The following is a 13,459-nucleotide window of genomic DNA, read 5'->3' as shown; positions in this document are numbered from 1 at the left end:
AAACAGAAATTAAAGAAAAGATGATGATTAATGACATGTGAGCATTCCCTCCTTTATTCAGGGAGAAACTATTAAGTCAATATAAGGGCTCTGTAGGTAGGGGCTGTTATGTGTTTCCAAGGAGGGAATTATTGTTACTGTTAAACTACTCTAAGTCTTATAAAGTTGTGACCTCAACTCTAAAGAAAGCTCCAGATTCTTTTTTTTTTTTTTTTTGGTTGCTTTCCTTTCAACTTAATCTATGTTTCAGTATACTTCCATATTATTCTTATTGGACAAAGGCAAGCTTTTGAATTCACCCTTCACTTCCTGACCTTGCTTTCACTTTCTTTAGAACTATTTAAAAGTCTAAGTTGAAGAGTTCTTCAAGCATTCATAGAGGTATTTCTTTACTTTATCCCTCTTTCTCTTTCCAGATGGGAATCATTTTTGAGAGCACTCTTAGACTCAGGTCAACAATAATGACTGGTTGAATGAATAAGAAAAAATTTCTTAAGTACTTAGGAAGTATAAAAGACCATGATACAAGTTTAAAAAGGAAAATAGTTCCAGTTTTCTAGGACCTCACAGATTAAAATGAATTTCCAACAGATTTAAGAGGTTTCCTACAGCTCTGGAAAACTTGTAGAAATCTGGGCTATAAAATTCAACCTTTTCTGTCTCTTTAAGACTTGAAGTCTACTCTTAAAATCTAAAGCATGTGTCAAACTCTGCCTGGCCTTCTATTTCTCTATCAAAAATTCTAAGCTACTATGATTACTTCTCCACCAAAGTTTCTGTTCCCACCAAACCCACAAGCAGTTCTTCCTTATTAGTGAGCATCCTATTAAAAATGGAATTTCCCCCGTTGATTTTCCACTTTTTGAAAGATGAAATTGTCATTAAAGTTTAAAAAAGATTAGCTGTTTTGCTTGGAGGAAAGGATTCCAGCAGATTTTTATATAACTGAAGCGTTTGACTCAAATTTATGATGTGACTTAAATCTCCCCATTTGTGGCTTCTTTTAGGGTGATTTGTAAAATACTTTGAAGACAATATTTCCAGCATCTTTTTCTGTTACCACTGGATACAGTCCTGCTCTTGAGATATTTATTCTAGATAAGATTGAGTTGAACTATTCTTTAAATCCCCAACCAATCAAATTGAGATCTTTTGAAGACCTTAGCTTAAAAAGGCCAAGGTCTCCCATTTCACCCAGGGCCACCTCCAGTCTTCCTGATCTACCGTGTTTCCCCGATAATAAGACTATCCCGAAAATAAGCCCTCCCCTTACTGTGTAAGATTCCTCTAAAATAAGCCCTCCCCTTACTGTGTAAGATTCCTCTAAAATAAGCCCTCCCCTTACTGTGTAAGATTCCTCTAAAATAAGCCCTCCCCTTACTGTGTAAGATTCCTCTAAAATAAGCCCTCCCCTTACTGTGTAAGATTCCTCTAAAATAAGCCCTCCCCTTACTGTGTAAGATTCCTCTAAAATAAGCCCTCCCCTTACTGTGTAAGATTCCTCTAAAATAAGCCCTCCCCTTACTGTGTAAGATTCCTCTAAAATAAGCCCTCCCCTTACTGTGTAAGATTCCTCTAAAATAAGCCCTCCCCTTACTGTGTAAGATTCCTCTAAAATAAGCCCTCCCCAAAAATTAAGCCCTATTGAGATTGCTACTGTAGTGAAGGTGATCCCCTGTGCTACACACTACATTACGGTACCCTCTGTATGCACAGTCCCCCTCTATCACCCCCCCCCCCAGGTGAAATGCACGCCACGCTCCGAGCTGCATCCAATCAGAGCTGCAGCAGTGAGCGCGTCATCCTGTTCTTCCCCAGTGATTTGCTTGCTGGCGCCATTGAGAGCAGTGCTGCGGAGGAGAGCTGAGGCAGGACAACATTAAAAACCTGGTATGTAAGTGGGAGTGAGGGGGCATGATGGAGGATAAAAGGGGCATGATGGAGGATAAAAGAAGAACTCAAGGGGCATGATGGAGGATAAAAGAAGAACTCAAGGGGCATCATGGAGGATAAAAGAAGAACTCAGGAGGCATCATGGAGGATAAAAGAAGAACTCAGCCAGCACTCACCACGCTAAAGAAATGAAGAACTTCCTTGCAGAGAGAAGAATAGATCAAGTAATGATTCCTGCAGGAATGACTGCCTATCTCTGGACCCTTGATATTGCAATAAACAAGCCATTCAAGGATCATTTGCGCATGGAAGTCAATGACTACATTGAAAATAGAATGGAAAGAAATCAGCGTGGAAACTTTGTGAAGCCCTGTCTACAAGAACTTGTGACTTGGGTGAAAAAGTCATGGGATAAAATTACTGACAGCTGTGTCGCCAAGGCACTACGAGCAGGTTACCTGGACAAGACATGTTCATTTAAAGAGAGCTATATTGCTGGACATGACAGATTGGGTCCACTTCTTCTGAAGGAAATAGAGGCGCAAGATATCCAGGACAGAATTAAGGGTATGGACACTTACGATGATGTTGTTGAAGAAGATGACATGATCATTATTGAATAAAGGTACCTTTTTTTGTTCACATTTACCTGTTTATTAAAATTGCTGTCAATGTTCATTAAAATCAGCCCTCCCCTGAAAATAAGCCCTCTGGTGTTTTTCTGTCCAAAAAAAATTAATAAGACAGTGTCTTATTATCGGGAAAACACGGTATATCTTGCCAATGAACCTAGATAGCTTTGGAAGTGAAAGTGAAACAGGTGTTCTTGCATAGCCCTTCTTCACTCAAATCCAATTCACTTGCATTTCATGGCATCACCTCCCTAATGTTATGATCCTCTTCAAGAATTATGGACAAACAATGGCAATTTAATATTTAATAATATTTTAATTAATAAATTCTAGCTAATTGCCTGTTTTCTTTTCCCCTAGATTATGAGTTTACTGAAAGAAATATTTTTGCTTTTCCTTATAAACTCAACATTCAGCATAATGTTTGGCGCATTTTTTATTGTGATTCAGATTCCTGTCCCACTCTTCCTGACCCTTTTTGGAGTTTTCTTGGCAAAGGAAGTGGAGATGTTTGCCATTTCCCTCAGAGTCATGGGACTTGCCCAGGTTTACAAGACTAGAAAGTGTCTGAGTATAAATTTGAATTTAAGAAGTCTTCCTGATTCCAGGCTTAGCTCTCTATCCCAAGTCTTCCTGATTCCAGGCTTAGCTCTCTATCCCAAATCTTCCTGATTCCAGGCTTAGCTCTCTATCCACTATATCACCTAGCTGCCTTGGTACACAGTATTTAATGTTAGCTAATTATTGCTGCAAATTGGTTAAAACCCAGACTCAGGCTGAGAAATCAGCTACAGACGTCCACATTTACTCCACATTACGCCCCCAAGTCAGCTCTATTCAAGAAGCCTAGTCAAGTTTCCATAAGAATGGGGAAGAATCCGGCAAATCAGAACTAAACTTGGGTGGGGCCTGCACAAAGTTATCAGCACTGGGAGAGGCCAGCAGAACACCAACTTTAGCAGATTGGGTTGGAACCAGAACTGCCCCCAGGGCAGCTCTAAGCAAAGAATAGGAAGAGACAGAGAAATAACCAGAGCTAAGAAGGGCAAAGTTTTCTTAATGGCAGAATGTTAGAATTGGAAGGTTCCACAACAAATACACCCTTTTCATTTTAAGAGAGGAACCGGGTCCAGAGTTGGAAAGTGAGGATTCCTAGATCACACAAAAATAACGACAGAAATTGGATTCAAATTCAGACCTTTTGAATCTTGATTCCAAGTCTGGAGTTCTTCCAACACTCAACTCTTCCACTCAAACTTAAGAGATTAGGAAGCGACTGAAAAGGAGGTTTGTCAATAACAGTGGGCGCCAGAGTCTCAATCCTTAAAAACGAGTCCAGACTCGGAGACTCTCCCCTTCCAGGTTGGTGACACACCCTCCCTCCTTTGCATTGGAGGTCCCAGCGGGCCAGAAGCAGCCAGGGTCCCGTAGTACACAGGCCCGTGTTTAAGGGGGACCCCACAGCCGGAGACAAGGGTAAATGCAGGTCCAGGAGACCTCGCGCTCAGGACTAGGAAGGGCCAGACACCGTGTAAATGACTCATGCCCGTGAGCAGCACCAGAGCTCAGCAGCAGGAAGAAGGAGACTGCACCCTTTAGTCCCAGCGCAGATGGGGGAGTAGAGGGAACGGACACAGGAGGGAGTGAGCCATCAGGAAGAAATGGCCTGCCCTGGGCCCTGCTCCTGGGGTTCCCATAAAGGGGCAGAGACAAATCTGAACCCCAGAACCTGAACTGGAAGCCCGACTTACTGGGGGGTCACTTACGCGGGGTGACAGTAGGGATGGGGGGGCTGGAGGGAAACTCACGCACGCCGTTAGCTGAGGCACCAATATCCTGGGGGAGAGCGTAAAATCCCAAATTATGGAGAAGGAAAGTCAATTACCAGCCAGTTCCACAGTATTTACCAACAGAAAGCTTGGCTGCAAAGTGAAAGCATCTGTTTGGGCTTTCCGAGAAAGCCCCGCCCTCCGCTAGGCTCCTCCGGTAAACTAAGCGCAACATTCAAGAGATTGTCTGCCCCGCCCTCCTCTAGGCACCGACTGCAAACATGTGCTACATTCAAGGGACTGTCTGCAAATTCATTACACCACATTTAAACGTTTTCTATAAATGGCTCCTATAGTCCGGCAGAAGCCTAACAGGTGTGTTCTACGCCTGGGGTTCTCTAAACTCTTTTCAGCATGTCCTCAGGGATGCTCTTTTCATGATACTAACAGTACTTCTCCCTTGTCCAATTATATCGCCATGGAAAGCTGGATTTTCTTCATAAACTTCCACCGAAACAAATTCGGATTGAATGCAGAAGCTGATAGGAGAATCTAGCTGACAGACATGAGAGATTTGCATCCCCATCCTCCCACCTTCCCCACCCCCCCACCCCCCGCCTCCCGCCTCCAACAAAAAAGCAAAACATACCACTTTTCTCCTTGTTTTAGTTTTGGACAAGAATTATTTCTGTAAAATTATGTCATTTGTTAAACTTGTGTGTTTGTTATTGTTATTTTATGAATTTATATATATATAAATATATGTATATAAAAATTTACGATAAATTACATAAATTTCAAATCCCACATTCTACAGGAAATCTTGACAAACCCCTTACAGGGCAGTATTAGCCCTTTTAATTATTTCCTATTTATTCAATGTATAACTAGTTTTGTGTTCATTTGTTTGCTTGTGGTTTTAAGAGCAGGGACTATCTTTTGCCTCTTTTTTTGTTTGAGAATGGCTTAGCACAGTGCTTTGCACCTAAGCAGGAGCTTAATAAATGTTCATTGATTAAACAATGAATTTCTAATAGTCCATAAACATTTATTATATTGACCACTTCTCTAAGAGCAAACACACAAAAAAGAAACTCAGTTTCTTTCTGTCCTCAAGGAGTTTATAATCTTAAAGAGGAAAAGGGAGTTAAAAAATGAGGAAGCTGAAAGGCAAGGAGGAGAGGAGAGGAGAAAGTAAGGCAGAGAGATGGAAAAGTCCATTTTGGGCAAATTAAAAGTTGGATGGCCTGGGAGGATTGGGTAGGAAACCTTTGCTCCCCAATTAGAGGGCCTGATGCTGTTTTTCAGGAGGATGAGGCTCCTGATCATGAAGTTCCTGGAAGTGTGATGGAAAACTCCAAAGGAGAGGAGGAACTAAAAACTATGAACAAAATATCTTGGAAAGCCTCAATCTTTTTCTATTTTAAATGTAGAAGAGTGCTGAGACTATAAAGTTTGAAAAATATTGCCTTAAGCCAACCCTGAAGCAAGGAGGAAGATGAGTAGCAAGACAGCAAATTAGGAAATTGGGCAGGAGAACAAAATCTATAAAAGTAATAGTCCTGATTTGTTTGTCATTTCTCAAGTCTCTCTTTGTCACCTGTATCAACCTCTTCCCCTGTGGTTCACATTCTCTGGTCTCAAGGGAGAAGGGAGAGAAAGGGAGGGCACTAGGACAACTAGCCAGAATTTTCATTACCAGGAAAGCTCAAATTGCACAGCATAGCAGAGTTTATCCCATGACTCTAGCATGTGTTTCCTCTGTATAAAATTATAAGGTGTGTTTCCTCTTACAACTGATAAAGTGTCACAAGTCTCATGACTAAGAACGTTTCTGCTCTGGAGTTTCCTTGATATAGAGACATCTAAGACACTATCAGAAACTGCTTATAATGCTTTCAATCAGATCTTTTGGATCAGAGAGGCAGTCAATAAACATTTATTACACTCCTACTGTGTGCCACACTAGGCTAAGTGCTGGATCATAACCAGATTTAAGACCCTTCCATTTCGGAAGATGTATGTCTTGGTTATTGTTTTCTGTACTATTGTTTTTTCATTTCTAAATCCCCACCACAGTGGAAATTTAATTAATTGGTCCCTCTGCTCAGTGGGCTCCCAGTGTCTAGGGATGGAAACCCAGAGGGAGACCAAGACCATTTAAGCTTTTGGCAATATGGAAGCATTACAGCAACTCCTGTGTGCTAGGAATTTGCTGTTGTAGATGAGGGGGGGAAATTTCAACATTTTTGTCACTATGTCTGAAGGATGATGAGAAAAAAGGAACATTTGGGGTCTCAGCCAAGGACCAGGCCTTGGCCCATGGAACCTAAATAGGTTTAGCTGAAGAGTTATATCTACCTTTGAAGAGAAAAATACATTTTTCAGATTGTTCAGTCATCCTTCTTGGCCATGTAAGTATTCTGAACTTTCCTTAATCCTTTTGGTCCTAGGTTCTTAGGTCCATTATGGAAGAAGAAATTGTGTCCAGATAATGTAGAAAAGGAGATAGTATGTCTTCAGAATCACCCAAGGTCATTACTGAAATGTCAAAGACAAGAGTAGAACACAGTAGATACTGTGAGCCTCTTTTTATCCAGGGTTTTTAATATTTTGATCCTGTTGGCCAAACTTTTTAAAAGTTTGAATAGACTGTAAGTGCTTTGCTCTGATTTCTCAAAACAGTTCCTACTTTCCCATTTCTACTATAACTCCTTTTACTTCTTTCGAGGAATCTGGAAAGATAATCTAAAAGTTCTCCCTGACTCCCTGTCTTCCTGATGAGGGATATGGGGTACCTAAATGAAATTAGGGTTTAGTTGAGTCTAATGGCATGTTTGGGGTACAGGGAGTCAAATAGAGCTCCCCTGCAACCCCATTGGATTCGGCGCAAGTATTTGGAGTTAAATGAAGTCTAGTGGCAGTGCGAGTTACCAATAAAAGCATTTATCAGCCTGAAAAACTAGATTGATAAAAGAGGTTTATTATGGAGTTTGGAAGTAAGGATATAGATGAAGGTAGAGATGAGAAGGGCACCGGACAAAGGGTCCAGGGGACAGAAGAGCCTCACATGGCTAGCATGTTTGGGACTTCTGCAAAGAGGGGGGTCCCAGCGTGGCCCTTTTATAATGGGAGATTTAGCTAGAGGGGCCTGTGGGTATAGCCCAAAGTTGGCTCTTATCCTGGTGGATGTGGGACAGGTCTGGATCTTCTTTTGGAATTCAAAGGGACCAGGATTTGTGAATCAAATGGTAATTACATTAACTAGGAGGGGTTGGGAATCAGAAAGAAAGGAGTCTTAAAGGGATCACAACCGCATCATTCCCAGTCCACACTACCCCCATCCTACAGAGATTAACCTTTCAGAAGTATTTTGTTGTTGTTGTAAATTCATGTTCAACTCTTTTTGATGACCCTATTTGGAATTTTCTTGGCAAACATACCAGAGTAGTTTGCCATTTCCTTCTCCAGCTCATTTTACATTTGAGGAACTGAGGCAAACATGGTCAAGTGGCTTGCCTAGGACCACACTATTAGTAAGTACCTAAGGCTGGATTTGAACTCAAGAGAACTCAGCTTCCTTATTCTAAGCCCAGTGTTCTATCCACTGACTCACCTAATTGACCCTCCTTAGGTATAGCTCTGAACAAAGTATTTTCAAAGCATTTTAATTTCTCTGAATGAAAACCTCAGTCTGACTTAAAAGCCCTATTATAATCTAGCCCTAATTTTGTTACCTAACCCTATCTACTATTTCCCTTCACAGATCCTACATTTCAGTCAAAAGGAATTATTCAACATTCCCTAAATACAGTCAATAAAATAATGTTGAAAGAGATCTCACACCTTTCAATATACAATTGAAGAAGCTACAATTCTTGGTTTCATTATATTCATCCCAAAGTCCTTTCTTACTCCTGTTAAAATTCTACCTATCCTTCAAATCTCAGATTAGAAACCATCTCCAAAAAACCTTCTTAGCTTTCCTATTGAAGCAGGTTGTGATCCCTTTAAGAAACTGTATTTCCTATTGATTTGTGATTCCTTTCAGATTCCCAGCCCCTCCTAACTGAGGCATTTCAGTCCAGGAAGCCAGAGCCTTTGATTCACAAATTCTGGTCAAAAGCACCCCTTTAAATTCCAATAGGAGATCTGGGCTTGTCCCAGCCCCCACTGGATCTGAACCAACTTGGGCTCTCCCAGCCCCCACAGGTTCTGATCTGTTCCAGTTGTCCCAGTCCCCATTCTGACGATCTACTCGGGTTTCCCAACCCCCACCAAGACAACCAATATAATGAGCTTCCATCAACTAAGGTCTTTGCAGATAGACATCGGTGGCTTACACAGCTTCTGGGTCTTTCTGCCCACTGAGAACTGCATTCTTAGTGTAAAACTCCATTTTCCATAGATCTGCCCACTGGAATAATATTCTTTTCCAGTGCCATCCTCTCTTTATCCTCACCTATTTCCCTAACCAGACTTTATGCTTCCAATCCCCACAATAAACTTTTATCAAGCTAGGTTTTCGGGTCTGTAAATTCCTTTACAGGGAGCCTCTGAGTTGCCAGAAGAGAGTTCCCCAAAACTCCCTACCCTTGTGCCGAATCCCAAGGGGTTGCAGGGCAACCAAACCTCTCCATTTGGTTCTCTGAATCCTGACTAGCCCTTATCATTTAACTCCCTGACCACCAGAAATCCTAATTTCATTTTGGTTCCCTAAATCTAAATCTCAACCCTATTCTAGGATGTTCCTTTAAATGAGCTCTTATCAAGCTTTTTTTTCTGTAACAGGGTCAGAAATCTAGAGTTGAAAGGAATCTCATTCACTTTAGAAAGTCCCTCTAATTTTACAAATGAGAAAATCAAAACCCAGAAGAAAACTAATTTGCCCAAAATAAAAAAATTACTATCAGAAGTAGTATTTGAACCAAAACCCTTGGACTCCAGAGTCAGGTTCTTTCTGCTATTTATACCCTTTTCTCCTGCTTTTTTTTATTGTGGTTTTCTCCCAGAGGTTGGTATTGGTGTTGGTGTTGGTCCTTCTCTCTTGAAGAGGATCATAACATCAGGAAGGTGATGCCATAACATGCAAGTGAATTGGATTTAAATGAGGCAGACTGTGCAAGATCACCGGCCTCACTTTCCTCTCCAGAACCATCTGGATCCAGTGGCAAGATACAGATCAAGACCACTGGAGATGGCCCTGGATGTAGTGGGAGCCCTTAGCCTTTTTGAGCTAATACCTTTGACAGGTCTAAGTTTGATTAAGACAAGACCCAATCAGTGATTAAAGCTAGGTTAAAAAAAAAAAAAAAATGAAGCAGAGAATGGTCTTTTTTACTTAGTCAAAAAAAAAAAAAATCAATTTGGGAAAGAAAGACCTTCAGGATTTCTGGCCAAAACAGAAATAATTGCTATTTATATTCACTATGAGGCAATCAGATCTATATCTGGCTATTGGATCCAGACGTGTCTGGAGAACAAGATGGTGACTTTGTACAGATCTTCTTCACTTAAATTAATTCACTTGAAAATGTAGGCATCACCTCCCTGAAGTTATGGTCCTCTTCTAGAACAAAGGAGAAACAATAATCTCTGTGAACAGGAGTTGCCTCACTGAGGACCAGGCTTCTTCCTTCCTTTCTTCTTCCCTCCCTTCCTTCTCATTCTCATTCATTCTCATTCTCTCTCTCTCTCTCTCTCTCTCTCTCTCTCTCTCTCTCTCTCTCTCTCTCTCTCTCTCTCTCTTGTTCTTTTTCTTTCCTTTTCTCCCTTTTTTCTTTTCTCTATTTCTTTCCTTCCTTCCTTCCCCCTCCTTCCTTCCTTTCTTTCCTCTTCCAGAACAAAGGAGAAACAAAAATCTCTGTGAGGAGGAGTTGCCCCACTGAGGACCAGGCTTCCTTTCTTCTTTCCTTCCTTCCTTCCTTCCTCCCTCCCTAAAATCTCAAAAAAATATCTTATGATTCACAGGCTAGATTTCTTTCTTAAAGACCTTGTCTTAAACCCAAATCACTCTGATTTTCATTGACTGACCACAAAAGTTTCCAGGTCAAGCCTTACTTGGCCTTTGTTTGTCTTGGTTGTTCTCTTTGTCTATGTCCTATCTCCTCGATTGGATCATAAGCACCTTTAGGACAGATACTATTTCTTTTTTTTTTTTTTTTTGTCTCTACTCAACACAATGCATTATACAAAGTAATTAACCAATCAATAAACATTTATTAAATGACTATTGTGCCAGATATTGTGCTAAATGCTGAGATACTTAATAAATAAAAAGAAAGACAAAAAAGAGTTTCTGCCCTCAAAGATCTTACAATCTAATAGGGGAGACTACTGAAAACTACTATATGTATAAGATGAATGGGAAACTATTTACAGAGAGCTCTTTTTAATTAGACATCCTTTAAATCTTCACATCAGCTATCCATGATTGAACCCCAAATGAATTTTTCATTTCTATGACAGGAGATCATTCTTCTTTACTTTCTGAGTTGACAACGCAATCTTTAGCCTCTATATCTGTCCCCCATTTTTCTTCTCTCTTTACAAATCTGTACCTTAGTAATCACATTCAATCCCCCTCCCTGAATTGTCAAACTTCATTTTACAGATGTCTAACACCTTTCAGAGGAGTGTTTAGGACTTATCTAAATGTTATATTCAGTACCTAGTACAATGCCTGGTACATAGTAGGTACTTGATAAATGCTTGTCAGTTGAACAATTAACTATATGTCTACTGGTTTCTAACATAAATAATCTTCTATTATAGCTGAGGCTATTAAATGAATTTTTATTGTGTCCCATTATTTTTATTCCAAGAGGTTTAAGAAAACTGCCTCAGGTTTGCCCATTTGTCAAATGTAGCTCCATTTATTTTGAGAGAAAATTATTATTGCCACATTTATTGCAAGTATCTACTTGTTCACTTAATTCCTTTTAAATATTTTGTCATTTTTCTAAAATGTTCCCAGTTTTCTCTTTACATTCTCTGAGGGAAGGGGATAAAGATAAAGACCACAAGACATGTCAACAAAGGCCCTGAGTTTGTGCCAGCTCTGCTTCCTACCATCTGGGTGAATTCAGCAAAGTGACATCAACTCTGAGCCCTAATTTACTCTACTGTAAAACAGTAAGAATAATATACACACTATCTCTAAGTATTTTGGGGTGTTTTGTAAATTCTAATGTGCTAGATAAATGTCAACTGTTGAAACAACTGAGGATGTTATTTTTTAATGGTATAGAGCAGATTTGCTTTCTCAGCCTATTGGTGTTTTTTTTATTTTCAGGATCATAAATTATGAGATAAAACTGTTGTCTTTATCCAAAAATATAATTTATTGACCTCACATATATTTGTATCTTGCTCATCAAACTCATCTTCCATTTCTGACATCTTCATTCACATTTTGTGGTTTGTTGTCTTCCTCCAGGACTGACTTTCCTGTGAAGATGAAGAATTACACAGAAGTGACTGAGTTTACCTTACTGGGAATCCCTCACACAGAGGGTCTGGAGACTATACTCTTTGTCCTCTTCTTTTTCATCTACCTCTTTACCCTGATAGGGAACTCACTCATTCTCATGGCCATCTTATCCTCTTCTCGCCTTCACACTCCCATGTATTTTTTCTTGGGACTTTTATCTATTTTTGATGTATTTTTCCCTTCAGTGACCTCTCCAAAAATGCTATTGTATCTCTCAGGGCAAAGTCAAACTATCTCTTATAGGGGTTGTGCCTCTCAGCTCTTCTTCTACCATTTTTTGGGGTGTACTGAGGGTGTTCTATATTCTGTAATGGCTTATGATCGTTTTGTTGCCATCTGTCACCCACTGAGATATACAGTCATTATGAACCCCAGACTTTGTGTGGTCCTGGTTATCATTGCCTGTTTGATGGGTTGTACTGATGCCACCATTTTGACTACATTCACTTTTTCATTACCCTACTGTGGCCCAAATGAAGTGGGTTATTACTTCTGTGACATTCCTGCTGTCTTACCCCTTGCCTGTGCTGACAGCTCCCTAGCCCAGAGGGTAGGTTTCACTAACGTTGGTCTTCTGGCATTAACATTATTTTTCACTATTCTTGTCTCCTATACCCGCATTGGGATAGCCATTTTGAGAATTCGTTCAAGTGAAGGCAGGCGCAAGGCCTTCTCCACTTGCAGTGCCCATCTCACTGCAATTATGTGTGCCTATGGACCAGTTATCATTATCTATCTACAGTCTACACCCAATCCCTTGCTTGGTGCTGTGGTTCAAATATTGAATAACCTTGTCTCCCCTATGCTGAACTCTTTAATCTATTCTTTGAGGAATAAGGAAGTAAAGAGAGCCTTGAAAAAAGTGTTGGATAGATCAGGAATCATTGTAAAGGTATAATTAATGGGCAGGTCTGTTTTTCACAATTTTCTCTTCAAATATTGTTCTATCTTTTTTGTTCTTTCTGTATTCTCTCTAGGGAATAAAATGATAAAAGAAATTTTTTCCTGTTATTTCCACTTTCTTCTGCATTTAAGATCTGAGATTTTAATAACATTATTTTCCTACAATGAACCTTAGATACAAACAATTCTTTGAATATGGAAGCCATGTTACAGATGTGAAAGCTCTAGAAGTGCTAAATAGACACTCAAAAAACCCACAAGTTTTGCCTTATATACTTCAGCAACATATCAATGATGAGGCAAGTGAAAGAAGTTAGGAATTGGAAACAAAGGTTCAATCTTCTAAGCATATCAATTTATTAATCATTGCATGCCAATTGCTCAACAAACTAGAAGAAAGCCCCTTCTTCAGCTTAGGGCTCTACCCTGAATACAAGGAATGAGATGTGTTTTTATACGTTAAATATATTTTATATATTAAAAATAATTAACCAAAATAAAATCATTACAATTGAATTAAAGTTATAGTTGAATAAAGGAGAAAAGATCTAATCATAATATAACATAAAAATGAAAGTAAATTAGGAGATGCAATATATTATCTGTTATATCAGAATAAAGAGAGAACATTTATCTTGGGAGCAGCAGGGAAGTTTCATGAACTCCTCATTCCAAAACCATATTAGTCCTAATTTTAATATTATTGGTGTCAGGAAGAGAACAAGGTATGAAGCAAATTCATGTATGTGAAGTTATGCTACTCATGGATA

At 39.7% G+C, this 13,459-nt stretch overlaps 2 protein-coding genes across 18 annotated transcripts in view; one reads left to right on the top strand and one right to left on the bottom strand.

Moving 5' to 3' along the window:
• VWA5A (von Willebrand factor A domain containing 5A) overlaps nucleotides 1-4,536 on the bottom strand; it is a 62,989-nt gene extending 58,453 nt beyond the window's left edge. For 3 of the 17 annotated variants that reach the window (XM_051985882.1, XM_051985898.1, XM_051985891.1), the window contains exon 1: nucleotides 4,292-4,530. The gene's annotated coding sequence lies outside the window, so the exon portion shown is untranslated. Of the gene's footprint in view, nucleotides 1-3,723; nucleotides 3,743-4,276 lie in introns of those variants that run through there. The other 14 variants (XM_051985894.1, XM_051985880.1, XM_051985878.1 and 11 more) reach the window with 9 other exon arrangements.
• A 7,215-nt stretch (nucleotides 4,537-11,751) lies between these two features.
• LOC127557262 (olfactory receptor 148-like) lies at nucleotides 11,752-12,684 on the top strand. The gene has a single exon (XM_051990644.1). The coding sequence runs from the start codon at nucleotides 11,752-11,754 to the stop codon at nucleotides 12,682-12,684; it is 933 nt and encodes a 310-aa protein (XP_051846604.1).
• Nucleotides 12,685-13,459: the final 775 nt, after the last annotated feature.

Source organism: Antechinus flavipes, chromosome 3 (assembly GCF_016432865.1).
Source record: "Antechinus flavipes isolate AdamAnt ecotype Samford, QLD, Australia chromosome 3, AdamAnt_v2, whole genome shotgun sequence".
Classification (NCBI taxonomy): Eukaryota; Metazoa; Chordata; class Mammalia; order Dasyuromorphia; family Dasyuridae; genus Antechinus; species Antechinus flavipes.
The sequence above is the reverse complement of the archived record's forward strand: the minus strand, read 5'-3'. Positions and strand labels throughout refer to the sequence as shown.

Bases quoted from the DNA above. Each gene is read 5' to 3' on its own strand.
- LOC127557262 (XM_051990644.1), top strand. From the start codon at position 11,752: ATGAAGAATTACACAGAAGTGACTGAGTTTACCTTACTGGGAATCCCT.